Source organism: Lycorma delicatula, chromosome 1 (genome assembly GCF_047948215.1).
Source record: "Lycorma delicatula isolate Av1 chromosome 1, ASM4794821v1, whole genome shotgun sequence".
In the NCBI taxonomy this organism is placed as follows: Eukaryota; Metazoa; Arthropoda; class Insecta; order Hemiptera; family Fulgoridae; genus Lycorma; species Lycorma delicatula.
In genome coordinates, this window is record NC_134455.1 from 244407549 (window position 1) to 244433178 (window position 25630).

General features: G+C 29.7%; 1 protein-coding gene across 1 annotated transcript in view; it reads right to left on the minus strand.

The window, feature by feature from the left end:
- Positions 1-25630, minus strand: part of Cse1 (chromosome segregation 1) — a 120352-nt gene that overhangs the window by 82112 nt on the left and 12610 nt on the right. Inside the window, exons 3-8 of the mRNA XM_075374972.1 lie at positions 25219-25364; positions 24396-24591; positions 17402-17547; positions 10941-11048; positions 5522-5614; positions 1781-1948 (exon numbers count right to left, since the gene is read on the minus strand). Coding sequence (XP_075231087.1) covers positions 1781-1948; positions 5522-5614; positions 10941-11048; positions 17402-17547; positions 24396-24591; positions 25219-25364 — 857 coding nt within the window. The remainder of the gene's footprint in view (positions 1-1780; positions 1949-5521; positions 5615-10940; positions 11049-17401; positions 17548-24395; positions 24592-25218; positions 25365-25630) is intronic.

A 25630-nucleotide genomic window follows, 5' to 3' on the forward strand; every position in this document is an offset into this window, starting at 1 on the left:
AAAATGTTTTTATAATAAAATAAAATAATCCCATTGACTAAAATATTTTACAAAACACAACATAAAATAAATGAAAATTGTAAATACAAGGAAAAACTATTTTAAGTTGTTAAACACACTGGAAACTGATGAGTAAATTAACATACTTTTCATTCTTCTACTGAAATCCAATGTGTATTTACCTGTCACTACTATTTATATTTTTTCTGTTTCATTTGTACTTGCCAGTATGAATATCTACGTATTGCTCATTTCTGTATTAATACACCAGGTGTGTAAATAAGGAATTGGAATTTTTGTATAGAAAATACATGTTTATTGTATGAAAACGATAAAAAATATTTTATTTGAAATACTGTCCATCGCTAGCTATACATTTTTCCCATCCCTCAGACAATTTATAAATGCCACGCCAAAAAAACTGTTGCTCTTTTGAGGCAAACCAGTGATCGAACCATTTTCATAGAAGTGAAGCACTGCTCAGCAAGTGCATCTCCCATTGATGGAAATAAATCGTATTGGACGGAGCCAAGTCTGGTGAGTAAGTCTCATGCGAAAGTGTTTCCCAACTGAATGCCTCAATTGTTTCCTTGTCCGGATTTGCTGTGTGTGTGCATTATCATGAAGCAAATTCCCTTTGTGAATTTGCTTCATGATAATGCACCACTTTGTGTTGCCTTGTTTGATGTTCTGGTAGTTTTTCACGCAATGCTCAATTCAAATCGATCATTTTTTGTTGTTAGCATTCACCAGGTTTTAGCAGCTCATAATAGATCACACCCTTCTGATCCCACCAAACACAGAGCATTGTCTTCCTTCCATAGGAATTTGGCCTTGAAATCGATGTTGATGGTTCATCTGGAATTACCCATGATCTTTTATGCTTAGGACTTTCGAAATATGTCCACTTTTCATCACCTGTCACAATTTGATGGAGAAATGACTTTCTTTTGTACCTGGTGAGCAGCATTTTGCAAGTTGTTTTATGGTTTTCTTGCTGTCTTTCATTCAGTTCATGTAGAACCCATTTTCCCATCTTCTGGATCTTTCCCATGTCTTTGAAACACATATGGAGATGGCTTCTCGTGTTACATTTAATTTATCCACAAGTTGTTTTGAGCGTCATCCTCATCCAACAATGGTTGCAATTCATTGTCTTCAAACTCTTTCTATGGTCTTCGTCTTCCACTGTTCTTCGTTTCTCACATCAAAATTGCCATTTTTGAATTTTTTTTTTAAAGCACTTAAAGCACTGTGATTTACCAAGAGCATGCTCACTGTAAGCTTCAACAAGCATTAAATACAATTCTGCAGCAGTTTTCTTTAAATGGTAACAGAAAATCAATGCTGTCAGCAAATTGCAGTTTGTAGATACTAAACTCGACATGTTCAACGCTAATTAAAACTATGCTGTTATATTGCTGTTGCTGTTGTTGAAACTTGAATTGTTGTGAGTTGAAAACCTTTGTCAGCTGTCAAAGAAAGAAAATGGCGCCAATGATGTGATTTGACGGTAACTACATTGACAGCTAGGGCCATCTATGGGCAAATTCCAGTTTCATATTTAAACACCTCGTAGTGGCTACCAATATATATACCAGACAAATTTTGATTAATATAAATAATCACACCGTCTCCTGTGTAAGAACCAATCAATCAATGGTATATGGATGTGACACTAAATTATCACGATGGGCACAAAAGATATTACACATTAATTTATTACTAAATTTATAATAATTACATGCAACATTACTTTTTATATGACTGAAGGACTTACTGAATCATATTTCTGTTGTTTTCCAGTAGTAATAAGAAGATTCCAAATATCTGTAACAAAATTAGGAAGATATGGCTGGAATTCCTCATCATACTTTAATGCATATAATGCTACATTATCACAGACCTGTGATCTTAACTGTTCCATGAGACCTGCTTCCTCATCATCCTAAAAATACATACCACACACCATTGAACGAAGGCAATAACTTAATTCAAATTGAAAAAACAATTATTAGTAACTCACTTCTAATTTATATAATGGTATAATGATAAGCCTATGTAAATTCTTATTGTTTAAATACACACTACACTGTGTAATCAAAAAACTGCTGCCAAAAATAATAGAAAACCAACTGGTAGGTGTTGCAAAAATATGTAGTAAAAAGACCTCAAACAATTCTCCATGTTTTGACTCTGTGTTTAATACTTTATCTGTTTTACAACACTTATCTTATATTTTACAATTTCTAAAATTTTATATAACGTTCTTTGCCTATCAGTCCAAACAACATATGTGCAATGATTTTCATAAAATCTACAGTTTAAAAATGATGACTACTAACTTTAAAAAAGATAGGTTTAAGGAGAGGTGGGATGGACAGAAAATTTATGTCACCCAGTTCTACAGAATGATCGAGTATTCTCTCTACCATAACTGTCACACACAATCTATAGCCTATCTCAGCCAGCATAGATAATTCAATCCTTTATACTTTACTCCATCTTTCTGCCTAAGATTTGTCACTAAGACTGCTTTAGTACTGTACAACAGAGTGGCTTCTTGGTATGCAATATTAAATACTTTATTTTCAAACTTTTACATTGTTTTTTAACATTTTTCCCTTTCAAACGTAATTTTTAAAAATATGTGAAAAACAGATAAACCATAGTTATATTGTGCAACTACCTCCTAGATAGTTATAGGTCAGTATGTCCAGTGTCCCAAGAAATATTTCTTACAATGCTGCTAATTTATTACGATTTGTACTTTCTGTGTACTTCCAACACTTTCTACAACCAATTATGATCAATAATTCCATTTTTTGTTTTATTATAACTTTCACTTAATTTTATTTCTTTGTGGAGTTCAACTCGCTAAATTCAATGTTGAAAAAAGTTTATTACTTTATTTTTTGACTAGTATTACATTGAACAGATTACAATTTTTTTTATGCAGTTATTGATTTTATTCAATGAATATCAACTGTAACAATTTGCATATTTAACATAAAAAATATTTCAGTAATGCAGCAGAATGAAAAATATATATACTGATTTTAGGAGACAATGTATGTGCAAGCATATTTCTGGAGTATGTCTGGATAATTGTATTAGTAAATTATGAGAGATGTATTTATTTTTACATGATACTAATACACTTGATAAAAAGTTTAATAATTTTTTTAAACTTCAAATAATTTATTAACATATTGACCACTGTGCTAATAGAATTTAATATTTTATGAAATATAAACCAACAAAACACAGTAATTAGATAAATTAAATTTACCATATTAATTTCCTAAATCGATTTTTGCAGGATTTTTTTTTTTTTTTTTGCAGGTCCCACAAAAATTGATTATTGGAAATAAATATGAAAGTTTAGCTTAACTTATTATGATACAGGAATAAAACTGCTCCTTGTATGTGATTTTATATTGAACAATTTTTGTCAAAACTATGATAATTAGTTATCAGTTAGTTTTTAAGTATGTTATATGGCTCTTTTACATTAAATAATGGATAATAATTTATAAAAAAAAATAAGCAAGAGTTGTAAATAAGCACCATATATGAAACAGATTCTAAGTAATAAAATCGCTAAACTCTGTGACACAAAATATTTTACTGTCTACAAGAATACATAATAATAATAATTTAAAAAATAGTATAAACCTTGTCAAAGCTTTAGACAATGCATTTCAAACTATGATTTTATTACAATACAAAGATATATTTTTTTGTACGAATGTTGGCAGTTAACTGGCGTAACTACCTGTCATTCAGTTGTAGATTGTTTAATATAAGATACACATATCCAAAAGCTTAACAAAATAGACTTATTTTTAAAACAGAATGATGGTTCTAATCTACAGTATAAAATTTTTTACAATTGCTTTCTTAGGCCTTTCTACCGTTTCACAAAATTTGGGTGAAATGAGAAAAACTGACAATATTAACAAATAAAATTAAACTAAACTCAAACACATGGTAAAATTTTAAATAAAGTACTACTCTCAAATCAAGTTCTAGCATTAACTTCTAATAATTTAATGTTATGTTTAGGATGTTCTAAAATTTACATTTAACTTAAAGTGGTATAAAATTACATGTTAGAATTAGTTAAAAAATTACACAAATCAGTTTTTTAATATCAGTATTATATATTAATGTTGTATATAAAACAGAAAATTTTGAGACAAACTTATATATCATTATTAATCTCAGTGAATTTAGTAATAAAATTTTTAGTATTCCGGATCATGAAAAATGCAGATGTATTCTAAACTTTGATAAACGAATTTCAAATTGTTAGATATATGTGGATAATGTTTTGGTTTTTAAAGAAATAAAAATACCACTATATATTACACTACATTAATACTACATACAATTAGATTTTCAATCTTGAAAATTAAAAGTTTAAAAAATTTAAGTACAGGTCCTATTCAGCCTGTTTTTTGTGGCTTAAAAATTAATTTATGGACGTAATTATTTAATTCAATAAGTTGGTCCATCAATAAAAAAAAATAACAAATTTAGTTTACTAAAAAAAAATTTTTTTAAATGTATACGGGTAATGTGATGGATGCCCACTTATCGATGGGAGTAAAAAATAAGACCAAAACTGGCATACATAAAGCCAAATTTCAACTTTTCGATAAACAAATTTTTGAGATAAGTGCAAAAACTGTTTAGAAGTAATGTATAATACTGCCTATCTAAATGATCCAGTTGACTTTAAACTTTAATATTTTAAATAACTTAATGAGCACTCATTGTATTAAAGCTCAATTTTCTAACTTCTTAGAAAGTCAAAAAATACAAATGGCAAAAACTATTCCTCTCCATTTTACTTTTGTTAAAAATTTAATGCATCAATATAATAGTGAACATTTTGATAGAAAACTTGTTATTTTCAAAGAATATATATATATATATATATATATATAGAGTCAGTCTAAATATATTGATCCATATACAGACCAATTTACAAGAAAGTTTTTTGTTAATTTTCTTTATATATATATATTTTTTTTTTTTGTAATAGGGGGGTCTTGAATTGTAACATTCACAAAAACCCCAACACCCAACATTTTAGCTGATCACTATACTTTCCCTTTATAGCCATCCTGCTGCAGCAGCAGCAGAACTACAGCCAGAAAATTAAAACTGATCAGAATGGAAACAGAATAACAGTACAATAAATTAGATTACAAGCAGAAGTGGAGAAATGCTTATAAACTTCAATTACAAGGATGATTGTAGTTGTAAGTTTAAAAAAGTAATTTTTCACTTACTCCAGTTCCTCTACTCTTAGGTCCAGCCCCAGTCCCTAATCACTCATAACATCCACTGCCATAATATAAATGTTTAGACATTGTTTTCCAATGAAATAATAATAAATATGTACTAAATAATAAAGAAAAAAAAATTATTTTCTATGGTAATTAGCTGGGTGTGAGTTAAAACTTTTTGAAAACTTAATTCTACATTTAGAAAATTATGAATGTCATACTCCTGTTTGAAGGCATTTTACTTCTGAAATCAAGAGAGAATGGAAATGTGTCATCCAAATTTGCATATTATCTTCAAAAAATTCTGGAAGATCCTGAAAAGTAAATTAAAAATATAACATTAGAATATTAATTTGCATTAATCATGATTATTACTTAAATAAATAATTATAAACGGCAATTAGCATTCCAAGTAATCCTGTTGTAAAGCAATCAATGTAAAGTTTAATAAAACAAAAACTGAAACATGAACAAATTCACATTCACAAAAAAAATTGGAAGAACTGATTCTTTTAATACTTTTTTTAATTTATTCATTATTACTAAAAAGAACTTCTCTAAAAATATTTGAGAATCTAAGAAATGTCAATTAGGTCATAGATTTCATTAAAGGAAAATCGTGAAATTAACTTCTCTGTGGTAGAGAGGGGGCAATGATTGTATATATTAAAGCTGGTTGGTTTATACAAGCAGCTAACAATGAAGGGACTGAACAGCTCCCAGGATAAGGAGCTTTGCCTCTACAAGTGCCAATAGTCTTTTCAAAGGAAGGATGAGCAGCAGGCTTTGGGGCCTCTTCTGCCCTGGGGTGAGAAATCGTCCCTAAAGGCAGAAGCAACTTCTGTAGGTAGGCAACAGAATACTAGAATATTACATTTCCTAGTAAGGCATCATGGTGCCGGCCTCCATGGCATGAGTGGTAGCGTCTTGGCCTTTTCATCCGGAGATCCCAGGTTCAAATGCTGGTCAGGCATGGCATTTTCACACATGCTACGAATCATTTATCCTCATCCTCTGAAGCAGTACCTAATGGTGATCCCAGAGGTTAAACAAAAAAAGAAAAAGGCATCATGGTAATGTCTTCTTTTGTTAAACATTCTGGAGGTAAAATAACTTCCCATTCAGATCTCTGGGGTAAGTAGCAGAAAAAGTATCATAGTGAGAGATAAAAAGAAATAAAATGGATATAATAGAGATAAGCGAAGTTAGATGGGAGGTAAGAGGTGAGTTGAAAAGTGGTGAAGTTACTTTATATTACTTAGAAATTGAAAGAGGAAAAAACAAAGTAGAAATAGCAATAAAAAATAGCAATAGTACAAAAAGTTATTTATCTGAATGACAGAGTAATGGCTTTAAGGATTGGAATGCTGCCAAAAGATGTAGTAATAGTTCAGGTGTGTAAGCTAACATCGGAGTATAAGGATGAAAATATTGAAAAGATATACAACAACACTGCAGAGTTATTAGAAAATGAACAGAATTTCTGTAAAATAATTATGGGGGACTGGGAACACAAAATGAAAAAGGAGACAGGCAGTTTGAATTTTGCCAAGAGAATGACTGATCCTTACGAATACCCACTTTTTTTTTTAAAATCATAAATAAAGAATATATACTACTGGGAAAAGACTAACAAATGGATCTCACTTAAAGACAGATCATTTTTTGGTTGAAAATGGATGCAATAATGTTCTTAAGAAGGCAAATGGGCTACTAGGAGCCAATGTAGGATGTGATCATATTCTGTAAATGATGGAAATGAAAGTAAGATTAAAAAATTCAAATTGAAATGAAAATGGAAAAATGAACAGAGGAATCTATTGAAAATTAATAATGAATTAAACAGAGAAACACATAAAGGTAGGGAAAGGTGGCTAAAAGAAGAATGTAGACATAAAAAATTTAGAAAAGAAGTATAACATGTATAAGAAGGTAAAAGACACCACATGGGACAGAAGAAATCCTACTTATAAAATGAAGGAATCCTATTTATGAAACTGGGAAAAAAGATGGTAAAAATATTTAAAGAAGATGAGAAAAAGAAAAAAATTGGAAGAATATATATGTAGGTGTATATAGGGAAAGGAATCAAAACATGGGCGGCTGTCATGGGAGAGGAGGAAAGCCCACTAATTTTGAGAACTGATATTACAAGCTATTAAAGACATGAAGAACAGGAAAGCAACAGGAGTAGATGACCTTCCAATACAACTTTATATGTTTAGAAGATGAAGGAGTAGATGAAATAATTTTTGTTATGCATAATAATGTCATAAATTGCAACACAATTTATGATACTGGAGAAAGGCCAGAAGATTTTGTTAAAATAATAATTATAAAGATACCTAAAAAGGTTGGAACTAAATAATGTGAAGAACATGGAACTACCAGCTTAACATCACAGGATGTATAAATAATGCTTATAGTTAAGAAAAAGGAGAATACTGGGGAAGAACTGTTCAGATTCAGAACAGGAAAAGGAACAAGAAAAGCTAATCAGAATGAATGGAGAAGGGTATTTTGAAACAGAAAGAGGATTGAACTTGTGTTTATAGATATGGAAAAGGCATTTGACACAGTACAGTGGGAAAAGTTATTTGAAATTCTGAAGGAAAAAGAAAAAAGTTGACTGGAAAGATAGTAACTGATCAGAGAATTGCATGTGAAGCAAAAAGCAGCTGTGAAAATAAATGAGAATTTCACAAATTGGTTAGAATTAGGCAGAGAAGAGTGAGGCAAGGCTGCTGCTTATCACAATCACTATTAACCCTTTGTCAAGGAAATGCTGAAAGAAATATTAGATGGCTATATATATTAGGAGTAAGCATAGATAGAAGAAATATTCCATGTCAGATTAGCTGATGATCTGCTATTTGTAGCTAAAGACTCAAGACATTACAAGGAATGATAAAAAAACATTGGAAGTAAGAATGAACAAATTTGGAATGAAAATTAATTTAAGGAAAACAAAAATTATGAAGATGAATAAGGGAAGATATGAATGGATGTTATAACAGCAGAAAGAAAAATTGAACAAGTGAAAGATACAGAAATCTTGTGACAGTATTAACTGAAGGCAGGAGGAGGAGTAAGAAGAGATCAACATGAAAATTGCAATGGCAAAGGGAGCCTTTTTCAGAAAGAAAATCCTACTCTGTAGCAACATGGATCTGAATCTGAGGAAGAGATTGGTAAAATGCTATGTTTGGAGTACATTTTCGTACAGTAGTGAAACGTGGACATTGAGGGAAAAGGAAAAGATAAGATTGAGGCTTTTATGATGCAACATTATTAACAGTTATCAGAAGAAGGAAAGGAAACTGGATTGGGCATATAATTAGGGGAAAAGAGATAATAAATACAGTTTTTGAAGGCTTTGTTAAGGTGAAAAAAGGAGGAAGAATGAAGTTAATAAATAATGTAAAGGATAGTGAAGGTTATGATGAGACGAAAAGATCAGCATGGGACAGAAACAGATGGAGGAGATAAAGTGATGCCAGACCTGCCAACAGGCAGAATACCACATGATGATGACTAAGAAGGAAAATTTATAATACACAGGAGGAAATTATTGAGAGAAATTAATTTTACTGATTAAAATGCTGAAAAAATTCAGTGCTTAAAAAATGTTAACAAAAATAGTATATCAATGAAAAAATTTATTTTAATTACATTAAATCACTTTTTAAGTAACATTATTTATATTTTTTTGCTCAGTAAAATATAATAATGCAGTATTTATGGGTTGTTCTTCTGCTGATTTTAACATTTAAATAAAACACTGCTGGTAAATTAGAACAAAAGAAATGAAATGCGCTTTCGTAAAAACTTATCTAAAGCCTGTGTTACTGTTTTCTTTATGTCAAATCCTCTTTAACTGCACTTATATATTAAATAAAATAATTTATATTTAAAAAACCATAAATATGTTGTTAATGATTTATCTCAATAACTTTGATTTTCAATCCTATTTCTTCCCTTGTGAAGGATTCAATGTTAAACCAACGTATTGACAATGTTTAAAAAACTACAGTTAAAAAATAATCTAATAAATGTAAATTTTTACTTCCTTGTATGAAGTAAAGGAAGTACTGTGATCGTGAAAAATTTCAGTTTTCAGATTTCAATGGAAATATCCATTTTGACTAGTTTTGCCTTGACGTCTGTATGTACGTATATATGTATTTCCCATAACTCAAAAAAATGATTAGCTGTAGGATGTTGACATCTTTTATTTAGGACTGTTGTAACATCTAGTTGTGCACCTCCCCTTTTGATTCCAATTGATTGGACCAAAACTGTCCAAAAAGCCCAAAATCCAAAACATTTGGATTTTGAACTTTTTCTTAACTGCAGTAATAAGCTCTCACTGAGAGCTTTTCAACAATATATCACAACTGGTACTTATTTTCATTGGTTCGAGTTACAGCCAAAAAAAAAATCTTAATTAATGAAATCATTGGATCTTACAAGGGGAAGGCACATCTGTTCAAATCTGACTTTATATACATATATTTTTTTAATTTCTTTTTTTTAATTTAAATTTATTGATTTATTAATAATTATTAACCTGATTGTAAAAGTTAAATTTACAATAAAAAATAATTTAATAACAATAAAAAAAAAAAAATATGTAAAAAATCAGAAATTATTAGTAAAATAAAATTTTATGTACTTTTCATTTTAATTCAAAAATGTTTATAGAGGTTAATAATTATCAATAAATCAATATCTTTAAATAAATGAAAAAAAAGTTAAAAAAAGATTATATGTATATGAAGTCGGATTTGAACCAATGTGTGCATGGTTACGGATCTGACAGGTTCTCACTTACACCACATAACTACTTGAGCAACGTGAAACAGAATTAATATAAAATGCTGATACGGACACCACAAAAAAATGTGATGCAATGTGGTGTCCACCACAATGCAACTGTGTTAATTGTTCACTTTATTAAAGAATTGGAGGATCGTTTCTCACTTTCAAATGAAATAAGTTTAAATGAAGTGCAGCAAAAAATGTGTATATGTAATTTAATAGGCGGACAAGGAAGTCATGTGATGTCCATATCAGATTTTTTTAAAGAAAAAATTCGATTATAAGTAAAGTAAACCAAAGCATATGAGGCAAAACTTCATGGTATGACAAATCAGGATCGGATAAGAAACTATCTTAAAATGGTTTGTATAATTTGCACGTTCTGTGTGAAAGTTAACAAAATTATAAAAAAAAACTACATATTAAGATGTACACCCACAGTTTTCACTAATGTTCAGTGGATAAAACAGCACATTATCTGGTCTTATTAATTTCACATTAACATTTTATAATTTAAGTCATGGACCTTATTTAATTTTGGTTCTAATTTTATTTTTTAACTGATCTTTTTTATCTCAAAATATTTTTTTAGCCATAACAGTTAAGTGTGTTTTTTAATTATTTTATAGATTTCATTAGGTATTACAATGCAAGAGACAATAAACTGCTGCTAATTTTTCAGAACCAGAAGTTTTAATTTAACTTTACTTTAAAAATTTTGAAAAAAAAATTCAAAATTTTGAAGTAAAATTACTTCAAATGTCTACAAAACAACTAAATGCTACTTTATAAACAGCTACTTGAAAATTTTTATCTTACCTGAAAATTTAGTGAATAGAATATTTTACAAATAATCAGCAGTGAATTATAAATGATTTTCAAGTTTTCTGGGTTATTTGCATGAGCTGTTGTTAATTCTACTGTTGCCTGAAACATATAAAAAAAGAACTATAAAATGAAAACCACAAATACATGATACTGTGAACACCACAGGTTTTTATTTGATAATACAGGTGGCGCATAGAAACAGGAAATTTTGAATTTGATTTTTGGAGCTCTGTAGGTGTATCATAAGTGGGAGAAAGATATTAAATTGTAAAGCAGTAATGGACATTTAGTTGTGATGGAGCGGTAGAATGTTGTAGAGCGTACGGTTGCCGTGAGGGTGTTTTACAGACATGGTGACATTGTGACAGCACATATATCAGAAGACAGTGATGTCTTGAAAGTTGTAGTGGTAATGAGTCCTCGTCATTTGGTGCAGAAAATTGCCCCATCATTGGAGCTCAGGCATCAGAGCGTGCAAGGAATACTCCATAAACTGAAATTTCATACTTACAAGATTCAAATTGTCCAAGAACTAAAATGACTGTGTACTGTATCTACAATTTTGTCAAAAACTGTTGTCTATAATCAATAAGAATGCTAACTTTATTTAAAATCTTTGGATGTCAGATGAAGCCCATTTTCACTTAAGTGGATATGTGAATAAACAGAACTTCTGTTGTTGGGCACAAACAAACCCTGCTCAGCTTTTACCAGTATCAGTTACACACTGCTAAACTTACTGTATGGTGTACAGTTTCATGTTGTGGAGTGATAGGCCCTTACTTCTTTGAAGATAACGGGACTCTGCTGTCACTGTGACATCTCAATGTTATGTCAACATCCTAGAGATATTTTTTCTCCTAAGTTACATTCTCATCCAAGTCTTGACCTTCAGCAAATCTGGTTTTAACAGGACAGAGCCACTTTCACACACTGCCTGTCTATAGTATGCCGGTCTATAGTAGCAGTTGGGGATTGCATAATTTCAAGCACTGCTAACATCGCTTGGTCTCCAGACTTTTCAGTCTGTGACTTCTTTTTATGGGGAGATCTAAAGATGTCTTGTGTCTAAAGGTCTAGTCTTGTGTACAAGACTAGACCAAGAAACCTTGCCCAGGTTAAAACACAGATTGAAGAGGAAATTGCAAACATCCTGAAGAAGACACTGTGTCGCACTATGCAAAATTTCCATAATCAACTTACTGAATGTGTACATGAAGATGGACAGCAGTTACATGAAGTAATTTTTAAAAAGTAATGTATATTGAAATTTCCATTCTTGTAGAACATTTTCGACATCAAATACGGGTTAGTAAGTTTACTTCATTTTTCCTATTTAAAATTTTCCAGTTTCTCTTTGCCACTCTATTATTCAAATTAATGAATTCACATAAGCAGTAAAAAATTAAGTAAGATTAAGGGAGGCTACACTGACATATTCTTATTTACAACACAGAACAAAAAAAAGAAAATAATAATTTGGAACTGAAATAAAAGTAGATGAATTAAAATCTATTTTTTATGATGAATCTTAAAATGAAATCAGTTTTTCTTCTTCTGCCTAAGATTTTAGTTATGACCCTTTAAAATACTGAGAAACTTCTTAAATAGAATACAAAAATAATAATAATTATTATTACAATTAAAATTCTACCTTTATTTTGCAGACATTTACGTTTATCTTAATTTCTTTTTTCTTATTTTCCTTTTGTGTTCAATGAAGTCTTCTCTTTTTATCATCCAGCAGTAGTTACTCATCATAGATTCATCCTATCTGCCTTGATAACATTTAATCTGCAATACATCTTGCTGGAACCCTTCTCCTTGTTCATTGCTGATGTCACCCAAGTTTAAAGGGAAAAAGTCTAAATGAAAATGTAAAAAATGAATTTTCAGCGAAATTATGCAGCCTAAATTTTTGTAGTTCATTATAAAGTTCATTTATAAGCTGATCACGGTTTTCAGCTTTTTTCTTTCCAAAAACCATTAATGATATCTTGAATGACTTCCATGCTCCTAGTTCTTTAGGATTCAGTTTGCTGTCAAATATATTTTCACAAATAAACATTATTCGTGAAAATATTAATATTATCTGTGGGCCAATGAATAGTCCCTTTTAATTTGGTTTCATTAAATTGTGGAAAAACCTCAACTAAATATTTAAAGTTGCCTCCATCTTCATCTAATGCTTTTACAAACTTCATCAGGGTTAGTTTTATGAGTATAGGTGGTAAAATAATATAATCTGCTTTGAAAAGAGGAGTATTGACAACATTTTTCTTTCCAGGGGTAAACTGATTTCTTTTTGGCCAGTCTTTAACTGCGTAGTGCTTATCTGTAGCCCGACTATCCCACAAACATAAGAAACATATATTTTGTAAAGCCACTCTGAAGACTGAGAAGAAGCCTTATCACTTTCAGGTCACCCATGATTCATCATACTTGTGTTCATAAGTATGATAAGTGTTCATTATACTTTATAGCTTTTATTTTTGACATACTTTCATTCCTACATGTGCTAACAGTATAGAAGAAAACTTATTTGAGTTATGCAACAACACTGCCTTTAAGCTTCTTTTTGATGAGTCTCTAGATAAATGCGTATCATGAATAACATATTCAATGTCCAGTTCAGACATTAGCTCCCTAACATCAAGGTAGGAACAAATTAAACCATCTCTTCTAAAGTACTTCAGTAAATATTCATTTTGATTACCATATACTGAAATTTTTGTATCCTTTCATAATAAATTCCATTTTTTAAGAAGTGAACCTAGAAGTTCTGCATGTTGTTTCAACAAATACAAGTCATGAATTAGGTTGCCCATTTCTGTTTGTGTGAAAAGGTGAGGTTTAGTATTTGATTATTCTGGAATATTAATTATATTCCATATATTATTAAATTAAATTGATATTTAATTATCTACTGAAGTTGAGGATTCATTGTTTGAGCCTTCTGGGGAATCAGAAATTTCTTTTCAAGAAGTTGAAGTGATTGGAATTGGTAAATCAATACCATAAGTACTGGTCTCATAGCTGAACGAATGTTTGGGTAAGCAATAATGCTTTTATTGTTTCAACTGAAACAAGTAACATTTGTTAAGCAAAAATCGCTGTCATCATAATGGTTAGTAGACTATTGCTAAATCGTAGGCACGCCAAAAGCCTAATGCTCTTTTTTCCTTTTAACCACTGGGTTTGTTTTTACGTAGCACTTGATGCATGCTACATGTGGAGCCCAAGATTTATCTTGGTCTCCCAAGGGACAGTCAAAATAATGTTTATAAGCAGTTTTAAGCAGATTCAATACTGGTTTTTGTTGACTTTTCTTGGTGAATTTTCTGCAAACATAAAAAAATGTATTTGGAGAATTTTTACAGGCCTGATTTTTATTTATTGTAAAATTCAAAATGTTTTAATGAATGAAAGTAAACTGAAATATTACATAAATATTTAGTTATAAAAATAATTAAGTTTTAATTTATAAATACTTAAATTACTTCACCATGGAGTGCAATAAAACATAGCGCATATGCACGCATGCGCACACACACTTACACTAACAAATCTTGATGTTCAATAAAACAATACCAAAAGTTGTTCTGCAATAAAAATCTTTCACTAAATTTATGGCATCACTTATGAAACAATCTTTTAATATGTGTATGATAAAACCTATCACAACTGAAGAAGACAGTAAGCCATACCATGAATTGAACTCATATTGATGAAAATTTCATCACTTTGAATTACTCATTACTCAGCTGAGTCATTACTTGACTCGCTGACATGTATGGCTTGACATGAAATGGCAATATTCAACTGTTACATATAAAATATAGGTCTACAGCATGCATCACAATATAAATCAGATGTGAATAAGCAAACATATAGACATACTAATTTATTTGTATTGTTTGTTCCACGAATGATCAGACAAATAGATTTAAGGGGTTGTAACTTAAGAACATTAGGTGATGGGTTGTTTCAGAATACATATTCAGAATCAGCAAATAAAATACTATACAGAACACCTACTCCCTTTTCAGTTCCAAATTCTATGTTGACCAGTGTAATTAGAAGTGAATAATAATACTGAATTAGAACATAAAATAATATAGTAGTTATGAATTTACACATTCACAGGCAGACTATAATACTTTGTTTAACATGAATGAGAAGGGACAATAAATCTTATCATCCTAGCTGCACTGCTTATTAACATTAAAAATATATTTTAACTCCACGTAATCACTTGATTCCTAAATTTTACAGTTTCATCTTATATTAACTCATGTAATTCAAAAAAATATTTTTTTTTTATTAAAGAACTGTTAATGGAAGTCCTCTGAAAATACATTTTTCTATACAAATAACAATGCGTCATTAGGATAAGAGAATTGTCCTTAAATCTTTATTGGTTAGGTGAATGCATTTAATTTGGAAATATAAAATTTAAAGATTAAAAATTTTGATAGTAATAAAGTGAAAAATTAAAAATGTAGTAAGACGGTTTAGTATCTAAAATAAAGTTCAAACATTTAAAAGAATATCAAAACAAAAACCAATTATTCAAACAGCTTCTGCACAACTCTATTTCTAATGTTTACAGTTTAGTTCCCAGAGAAGATTAAAATATAGCACGGCTTTAACTTTTAAATATAAGTAATAGGCAATAAAACAGATGCAGTCTATTACTGTTCTGTACAATAAATGTGAAACACCTGATCAGCTCATCTAATTTTTAATATTCTTTAAATTATTTATTATTTTTCGTAACTAAAAGCTGATGCATTTATGATAATAAACATTTTTGTAATGAGAGTGGTAAATGCATTAGTTTAAAATAATACATAAAATTCTACCATAAATTTTTCAGACTATTATCTTGTATAATTTATTTTGATTCTTACTACCATATAAATCTTCTATGGTTTTTCTCAGTATTAGTTTAACTTCTGTTTGAAAATGAGAAGTAAATCATATTCAAAACTTGTTAAGTAATATTGGTTCATGACATTAAAATTCTTCTTTCTTCAATAAACCTTTTATTAATAATTCTAATAAGCTATGTTCTTCTAATAAGCTATATTCTCTTAAACACTGGGATTTACAATAGACATAGCAAATGAAAGAATGATATTTTCCAACATTTCATCTACATTGAGTAATAAATAAACTGATCAATAAATGCTGTAGCACAACAAAGTATAAAAGCAAGATACTCTCTATTATATCTCTGAAAATATATTTTAGTTCCCAGATAAAGCTTATACTACAAATGTTGAGTTAGTTTTAAAAACAGTGTCTGTGTATACAGTGCATAGGTACAAGAGAGAACTAATTTTAAATATTCACAGTATTTAAAATCTCTTCATAGTAGAAAGTCATACAATAACAGAAAGTTGACAAACTGCAAAATATAAAAAGTAAAAATTGTTTTGTAAGAGACTACTGTCAATTCAAGTTAGAAGAATTATTAAGGCTTGTACAACAATTAAAGTTAAAGGCAAGAAATAGTGTAAAAAAAGAACAACTTCTTCAGTTGGTAGTAAAAAGAGGATGGTCAAGCTGATGTCATCTTTACTTTCTATAAGAACTGAATGAAACACAGGCAGTGAATATATAATATCAGAATGAGATGGAAAGGGTTCCCGATGATTTAATTTGGGCCGAAAATGAGAAATACGTATATAACAAGTTTACAATGAGAGGAATCTGATAGAAATCTTTGAATATTTAGTGAGTATAGTACATCAATATGAAAACAGAAAAGGAAATTAGAAACTGAAATTGAAAATTATAATGAATGAGAAAATACCAAAAAATTAATAGAAATATGTATATCATGAACTGGAAAAAATTGATAATAAAATGAAAAGTAAATTAGTTATTTATTTAATGTTTAAATAAATTAATACATTTTTTGCATAAAAACATTAAAATTACCTTAAAATCTTATATCTAAAAAATTACTTCTTTCAGATGAATGATTTCATTGCAGGGACTTGGTAAATCTTTTTGAAACACACACCTTGTGCAACTTCGCAGAAATTCAATATTTCAATTTCTAATTGTGCTGATGTATGAAATGTAAGATGGAAGTGAGTAAAAAGTCTAAAGAGAAGGAAGAAAGGTTCTTTGAAACTTCAAAAATGAATTTTATAAAAAATTCAAATAATAAAAAAGATAATTTCTATAGTTTACCAATTCCAAAGAAAATTATTTTATAAAATAAATGTTTTAAATTAATTTTATATACTGTTTACACATTTTGTCAAATGCTAATGTAAAAATAAACGTAAAAAAAAAAAATTTTTAGTTACTTATGTTAATTTATTTTTAAATAAATATTAATAAGTAAATAAATGAATTACAAAAAAATCTAAATGCATGAATTTTTTTATAAACTAATTTTTAGAAAATAAAATAAATCTAGATTAGGCTATTACCTTAAAAAGATCAGTGAATGGATTTGAAAATTTATCCAGTACAAACTTGATTTCAACCCACAATGGTTGTGACTTAAATTCATACCTATACCTTTTGAATAAAGAATGAGCTGTATGAAGAACTCCATTAATTACATAGAAATCACCTGTAAACAGAAATTAACATAGAGGTAGAAGAAATAAAAGAAACAATAAAATTTAAAATTAGAACTGCAAGTATCGTAATAACATGATGAAACTTACAGGAATATATATGAACCACATCAGCTGCAGGAATCATAATGAATCATTGCAAAAGAAATAAATTCTCTTTAAACTGGAGAAATAGTGAATTAAATAATAATGAAGGTAAAAAAATCAAAGATGGATAAATAAAAATATGTAATCCTACCAGGATTTAATATATATATATTATATTTTTACATGAGGTATCCACACGAGACAATGTACAATGACATCACTCAGTATATGTATTCACTGTACATTTATCTACATGTAAAATAGTCCAGTCAATAGGGAAAAAAGATCGATTTTTGAAGAAAATCAGTAGAGTTTAGGGAAGTACATGGGGTTGTAGATTAGGGTAAGTATAATTTGTTTATATGCGAATGGACAAAATGGTGGCCGTTCAAAGGTGGTGAAAATCGGTTTTTCAATTTTGTAGGCCAAGGTAAACTTCCTAGGTGAAAACGTTCTACATAAAAGCTGTGGTCATTTGCAGTATCTATAATTTAAGCCCTTAAATGTTGAATTTCATTAATTTGTTAGCAAAAATGCCAAAAAACTGTTAAAAATGGCAAATTTTTGCTAAGCCAATAATTATTGTAAAATAACGTTTTTACTATTTTATTTTATTAAAATTTAGCTCATGGAATTCCAAATACAATGAGTTGTTACACAAGAAAATTGGTTTATTTGTTGCTGAGGTATTATAATTTATTTATAAAAAGCCTCTTCAAGCAACTAATTATTTTGGCTTTTAAGAATTTTTTTGTGTACACTTCAAGTGCAATCTATTGTTCAAGATTTGTACTTTAAAATGGTGAAAGGTTTTGGACCAAAAATTAATGTGAAACTTGTTTAAACTTCTTCAAAGAAAATGAGTGAAAAATAGATCATGCTTGCACAGCAGTGAGACAGTCATGGAGACAGCCATGACTGTCATGGAGACAGTCATGCTTGACAGCAGTCATGAAGAGACAGTTTGTGACAGTCATTAGTGAATAAAGCTGGGTTCATAACTTCAAATCGCCGGAGTACGAAAAAATCGCTCGACTCCATGAATTTTGGACGGATGGAGACCGACTTCCCTAAACTCTACTAATTTTTTTAGCAAAAACCCTACTGACTGGCCTAAAATTAATACATCAACTTACCACACTGAACACAAGGATATGAGTAGTGATTAATTATTAATGATTAATTATTTCTTCAAAACACAGATCATAAAACAAAGTTATATGAAATAGTTTAACCTGTCTTACTGATAATCTACTTTCAATAAATAATTTGCTAACAAAATTTAGTAAAAACAAGTTCATACTACATAATTAAATTAATTATTACTACTATTAAAACAACCTTTAGTATTAATTATTCTGTCCTCTTTATTAAGAATAAAAACTATATTATTAATAGCATTTTATTACTTACAACTAGTAATTGATTTCACTTTAAGTTTGGTATTTCTTGTTCATACTTTTCAGTTGACTTTTTATAAATGCTAATATTCATTATTAAAGTTCAGACATTTTAGTTTTTTTTTAAAAATCCTCTGACAAAAAATTAAGTCAAATTTTACCATTAAATCAACAAAAAAACATATAAAGGAGATTTTTTTAGATTGAAGTTATTTAAGCCCTTAAATATTTAAGATATTACTAGGCGAATAAGTAAAATGTCAAAATGTACAATTTTTATAATAGATAACACAAGTACACAGCTAAAAGTATTCAAAAACAGGAGAATTGGTTTATTCAGTCAGTAATTTAACTATCTTTTAACATTAATTCATTGAAAAGGATGTCTTAATAAGTTTCTATAATTAAAGAAACCTGCCAAAAAAAAGTCAATTACTGTGACGAGTGATATTAATCTATAAATATATTGTATATAACTCAATTTGATTCAACCAAAAGAGGAATTAACAGAATTAACTAAAGTATAATGAACTCACCTTGGTTTTACTTTCTTGTACAAAGTAAAGGAAGAATTGTGATCATGAAAAATTTTGGTTTTCAGATTTCAACAGAAATATTCATTTTGACCATCTATGAATCGAGTTTGACTAGTTTCGGCGTGACATCTGTATATACGTATCTGCATATAAATCTTGCATAACTCTAAAACGATTAGCCGTAGATGTTGAAATTTTGGATTTAGGACTGTTGTAACATCTAGTTGTGCACAACTAGAAATATTTTAAAATTTTAATTATAATTTTGAGTTTAATATGTAATTTGGTAATACACATTTTATAAAGAAGAATTACAACTGATGATGTGGATTGCCACGAAAGTACTATGTAGACATGAAAAAATCTGTAAACCGAAATTTTTCACAGTCACAATACTTCCTTCACTTCATACAAGGAAGTAAGAATAAGATGAGTGTCATTTTACTTTATTTAATTCTGTAGTTGGGTGGATCAAGTTGGGTTATATATAATAATTATTAGTACAGAGGTGATATGGGTCTTGAAAAGATAGATTTTAGAAAAAAAAAATATATATATACATTATTGATATACACAGTAGCATGTAAATTAATCCAAAGACAGATGTTATTTAATAAAAAATAATTTTATTGAAAAAAAACAAACTGTATAATTTGGAAATACCAAATATAACATATAATTACAACATATAAAGTAATATAATTATACTATACATGTAATTGTAATTATATGTACATATAATTATACATATACATACATCATATACAGATAATTATAACATATAATTAATATATCCTTTATTCTTAATCATTTCATGCACAAGATCTGGCATCGATTCAACAGGTGTACTACACATTTTTTTTTCATCAATATTATTGCTTTAATGAGGTCAATTATTTTTACAAATCATTTCTGAAAGTTCATTTTTTACTACTGCCTAAAGATTTTCAATTGGGTTTAAGTCTGGGGAATTGCCTGGCCACAGGAGCACTTTAATGTTTTTATTTGAAAAATCTTTCTACTTTTTTTGGCAGTATGGCATGGTGCCAAAACTTATTGGAACACTCCGCTGCCTTTTGGGAATTTGATTTGAAGTTGTGTCATAATCAGAATAGTAATATATGCATCCCTTTTCAATAAACTCTCTACTGGAAGTACTTAACAAGGGCCTTCAAATGAGAAACAACTCTAAAATATTTTTTCTGGGGATGTTCAACTGATTTTTGAATATCAGCTGGTGTATTTTCATCTAATACTTCTAAAGAAGTATTAGATTCCATACATTAGAACATATGGAACTCTGCCTCTGAACATAAAAAAAAAGTGACTCAGAAAATATATTGTTTTTCCCGCATTCTTTGATCAAGTTAGCATGTGCTTTGGCCCACAAGAGTCTTTTTTGCAAACTACTGGTGTTAAAAGCTGCTTTTTAGGTGGCTAATGAGCTTTCCATCCAGCTGCATGAAGTCCACGTCTAACAGTTGCCACGTGTAAATATCTGTCACTAGCTGCTAATTCTTGGTTTACGTTCATAGCAGATAATTTTGGATTAAGTTTACCTTTTCATACTAACAACCAATACTGTGTTAAGAGTAGTTTTTCTTTTACAGCCACATTTGTCTTTCATTTAAGGTGAAAAAAATGAGTGAAATGAATGAAACAAATGTCTAACTTGGCAATGATTTCAAACTAACTGTAATAAATATCTACTTGCCCCCTGCAGCCAAAATTACAAAAGAAATGCTGAACACGCTAATTCCAACAGACAAATTTTTTATTAGAATGGGTGATTTCAATGCTAATCACGTAGCCTGGAATCATGGAAACTCCAACCAAAGGGGAATTATGGTATATGATAGGATACTGGAAAATTATTTAATCGTCCTAAATAAGAACAAAATTAAAACATACCAATCACCTAGCACATGCTCACTTAGCACCATAGATTTTACACTGGTGTCAGCTGACTTAAGTTCATATATAAAAGATTGGCATGTTGGGGAAGATATGTCTAGTGATCACTTCCCTATTATGATGACCATTCAGTGTAAAAGATCAAGTAAGGGTAATATACTGCCTTGAACTAAATGGAAAATGAAATCTGCTAATTAAGAGAAGTTTAGTGCTGAAACTAAGATCCTCTCAGAGAGTAGCAAAGCAATTGAGGATAATGTAAGAAGCATTACAAACACTCTGATAAATGCAGCTGAGAAACATACACCAAAAATCAAACAAGGAATTCATCAGCCTATGCATGATGTATGGTTGAACAAAGAAACCGATCTGGCTAGAAGAGAAAGGAGGAAGGCTAGGCACAGTTGGCAGAGACAATACATTAGAAATCAAAGTTGAATACAATAGAGCCAGTGTAATTGCCAGGAAAGTAAACCTGACATCTAAAAGAAGTAGCTGGAAGGATTTCATCAACGTAATAAATGTTAATACTCCTAGTGACACAGTATGGAAGAATTTTAAAGCGATGGAGAGTTCCAGCTACAAAAAAACTTGAGTACATCATGGATGACAAAGGAGAAATTTGTCAAGAAAAAATAAAGATTGCTGAATCCTTCATTAAACACTATAGGACAAACCTCATATCCTAAAACACTACATAAAGAGGAAAAATTTGCGTCATGCAACATCTACCATCTCTTTAGACATTGTGATGTCATGATACAGATTTGAGAAGTAAAACTATCACACAGCTTAAGAATTCAGCCACGGGTAAGGATTTAATACATAACGATATGTTTAAACACGTATCAGAGAAATTTTTGTTGGACATAATTAGCCTTTTTAATGACATCTGGTACTCAGGAAAATATCCACATGTGAAAAACGGGATTGTTCCATTATTGAAACCAGGTAAAGATAGAGAAACTGCAAATGCTTACAGGCCCATTTCCCTAAATTCCTGCCTGGGAAAGTTGATGGAAAGAGTTATAAATAACAAACTAAATTGGAGACTGAAGATAAATGGGCTTCTTATCAATAAACAATTAGATTTTCGACCACAATGTGACACCGTTGGTGCCCTTCTATTAATGACAGAAGACATCTATGCAAGCTTTATCAAACAAAAAGTGACAACTGGTGGAATGATCAACTTTGAAGCTAACTTTAATACTGTCTCACTGACTGCTTTAATACTACAGTAAACAAAAATTGGCATATGAAGCAAACTACTGCAGTTCCTACACACATTTCTGAATAACAGATCCTTTAAGGTAAAAATAAACCAGTAAACATCTGAACGCTGAATTATCAATAACGGCATACCATAGGTTCAGGGCTTAGTTCAACTCTTTTCAACATAATGTTGCATGACCTAGTATCAAGTTTATCATTGGATTCCAACCTGTCAGTTTATGAAGATGACATTATATTATATGGGTTAAGCATAAAAATGAACATGTGGCGGTAGAAACAATGCAGAATGCCATAGATAGGGTTTGTTCATGGGCTGACAAGTGGCAACTTAAGATATCAACTTCAAAATCAGAGTATACAGTGTTTACAGGAAAATATAAGCTAAAAAATTTCTGTCCAATTCTAACGCTGAACGATATAAAAATGGAATATAATCCAAGAATTTTAGGTATAACTATGGATGAAAAACTCCTCTGGAAGAGACATGTACTGGAACAGATACTTGGCACACTTAATCTACTAAAAATGGTGAGCAGGAAATCATGGTGAGCAGGAAATCATTTCCTACTCAAATCACTCCACAATTTGAGTAGGAAAGTATGAGATAGCTGTACATACAGTATATTAAACCCAAAATCACTTTTGGCTGCGAGATGTAGGGCAGTGCAACAGATACCCTCTTTTGAAAAAACTAAACAGTGCAAAATTCAGCCATGACAGATTGCCTTCAATGGCCCAAGACTACTTCCTTCGACGCACTGCAGATCGAACTCAATGTTGAGCCACTATTGTTGTTCATTAAAAGAAAAACCTGGAAAAACTTCATGAAGCACAAAACATACCCATACACTCACCCCATGAGACAACTTTGACCTAATGGAAGACATGTAGACAGTCCTTTTGCTTCTCCCTGGATGCACTTATGAAGGAACTTATTAGCATGTATCTAGAGAATATTCTGCCGGTACATACTATCCCTCCGTGATCCTCGACCAGACCTCTAACAACAACACTGAAGTTCCAGACCACAAAGCAAGAGCACACAAACAAAACAAAGCAAAAGATCACTGAATTATTAAGACAAAGCTCTATAGAAATGATAAAATCAAAATTTTAAAATTTTCTTCACATTTACACCAATGGCTCATTTACGGCTGATAATTTTTTCTTAAGTTCCTGGATCTACATTCCAGACTTAAATATGCAATATTCGGTCCCTTTTTTGTCTTCAGCTAGTCTTGAAACTGAAGTAATGGTTATATTAGCTGTGCTGCAGATATGCTGTGATCTGCCTCAGGATTACATATGCATTTTAACTGATTCGAAAATATCCCTGTACACGAAATGAATTACAGATAGAGTCCCAAGAACTCTTGCTTAACACTCACCACTGAAAATAGATGTTTGATCTATGTTAAGGAATATACAAAATTAAATAGATTAATAACACCATTAAAGAGCATTATTTCAAAGAAAAAAAAAAATCAGTAGCAAGAATTTAATTGCACATATTAATAATCACATGGAAGGAAAAAAAATTTTAAATGTTCATATCATAACAAAATCTGGAAAGTGATCAAGAACAGAGAAAAGGAATCCTAAACGTTCTATTCTCTCAGTTATTGAAAATAAAATTACTTTAAAAAAATAAATAATGACAAGACTGACCTGTATTGAATTTATTAACCATTTCATCTATAAGCCCGGGCCATTTTTCTGGAAAATCATGCTTTCCAATAATAGATATAGCATCACTCAACTGCTTTTGAATTGCTTCAGGAGCAACCAGCATTACATCTAAAATAGTTTGTTTAATCATTTCCCTATCCTCAGTGTGTACTCTGTCACCTCCACCATCTCCATCCTAAAACATGAAAATTAAAATAATTCCTCATAAAGTAAAAAGTAAATAAAAATTTTAAAAAACTGGAAAATATGAAAACTATTCTTATAGATACAATTTTTATTTTTATTTTTTTATTAAAAGGAACAAACAAATTTTTTCATCTTTCACAAATATACTCAGATAAATAACAAAATCATGTCTAAAAACAGATTTTTGATTAACAAAATTGGTTTTTTTTTATTAAATTATAAAGCTGCATTAAAAACTAACTTAAATATTAAACTCCCTTTATGTAATGAATATCAAAGATTAATCAGATTCATGTACTACAATATAATAAGACATTCAAAATGGTTCAATGAAACAACCATTGAAGACATTCAAAAATCATTTGTTTAATAGTTTGTTTACTTCTCATTACATACAAAAATGAACTCAGTCAATCATAAATAATTAAAACAATATATTAAAAAACTGCTTGCATAGCAAGATCATAGAAATAGATAAACTTTAATAAATGGTTTTTTTTTAAATTAACCCAAGGCCTTTAGCTGATCAATAATCAATATTTCAATTCCACAAACGTCTCTGTACAAATCACATTAATTTCTAATATAAAAAATAAACAAATTAAAAATGACATACAATGCTCCAATTTCTTTTAATCAAATTCTTGAAAGCTACAGCTCCAGCAATTCTGATGGTAAGATCACAGTCTGGTTTATTAATTAAATGTAATAGCAGTTTTGGATAATTTTTATTGCTCTCAACAGATTCCAAAAATTTCTCCGCTAAAAATAAAAAAAAATTTATAAACCAATTAACACACAAGAAATCAACATGAATGAGTAAATATATGGTCTCACAAGACACATAATAAGGATCACATTATAACCTCTCAATCAAAACATTTGATAGTCAATAAAAACATTGAAATATAAAGAATAAGCAAAATTAATTTTCTTTAAAAAAACCAAAACAATTTAAAATTCAGCAGGTTTGTATCTTATTACACAAAAATCCTTAATAGTGTTGAAAAGATCAGTATTCGTGGCAT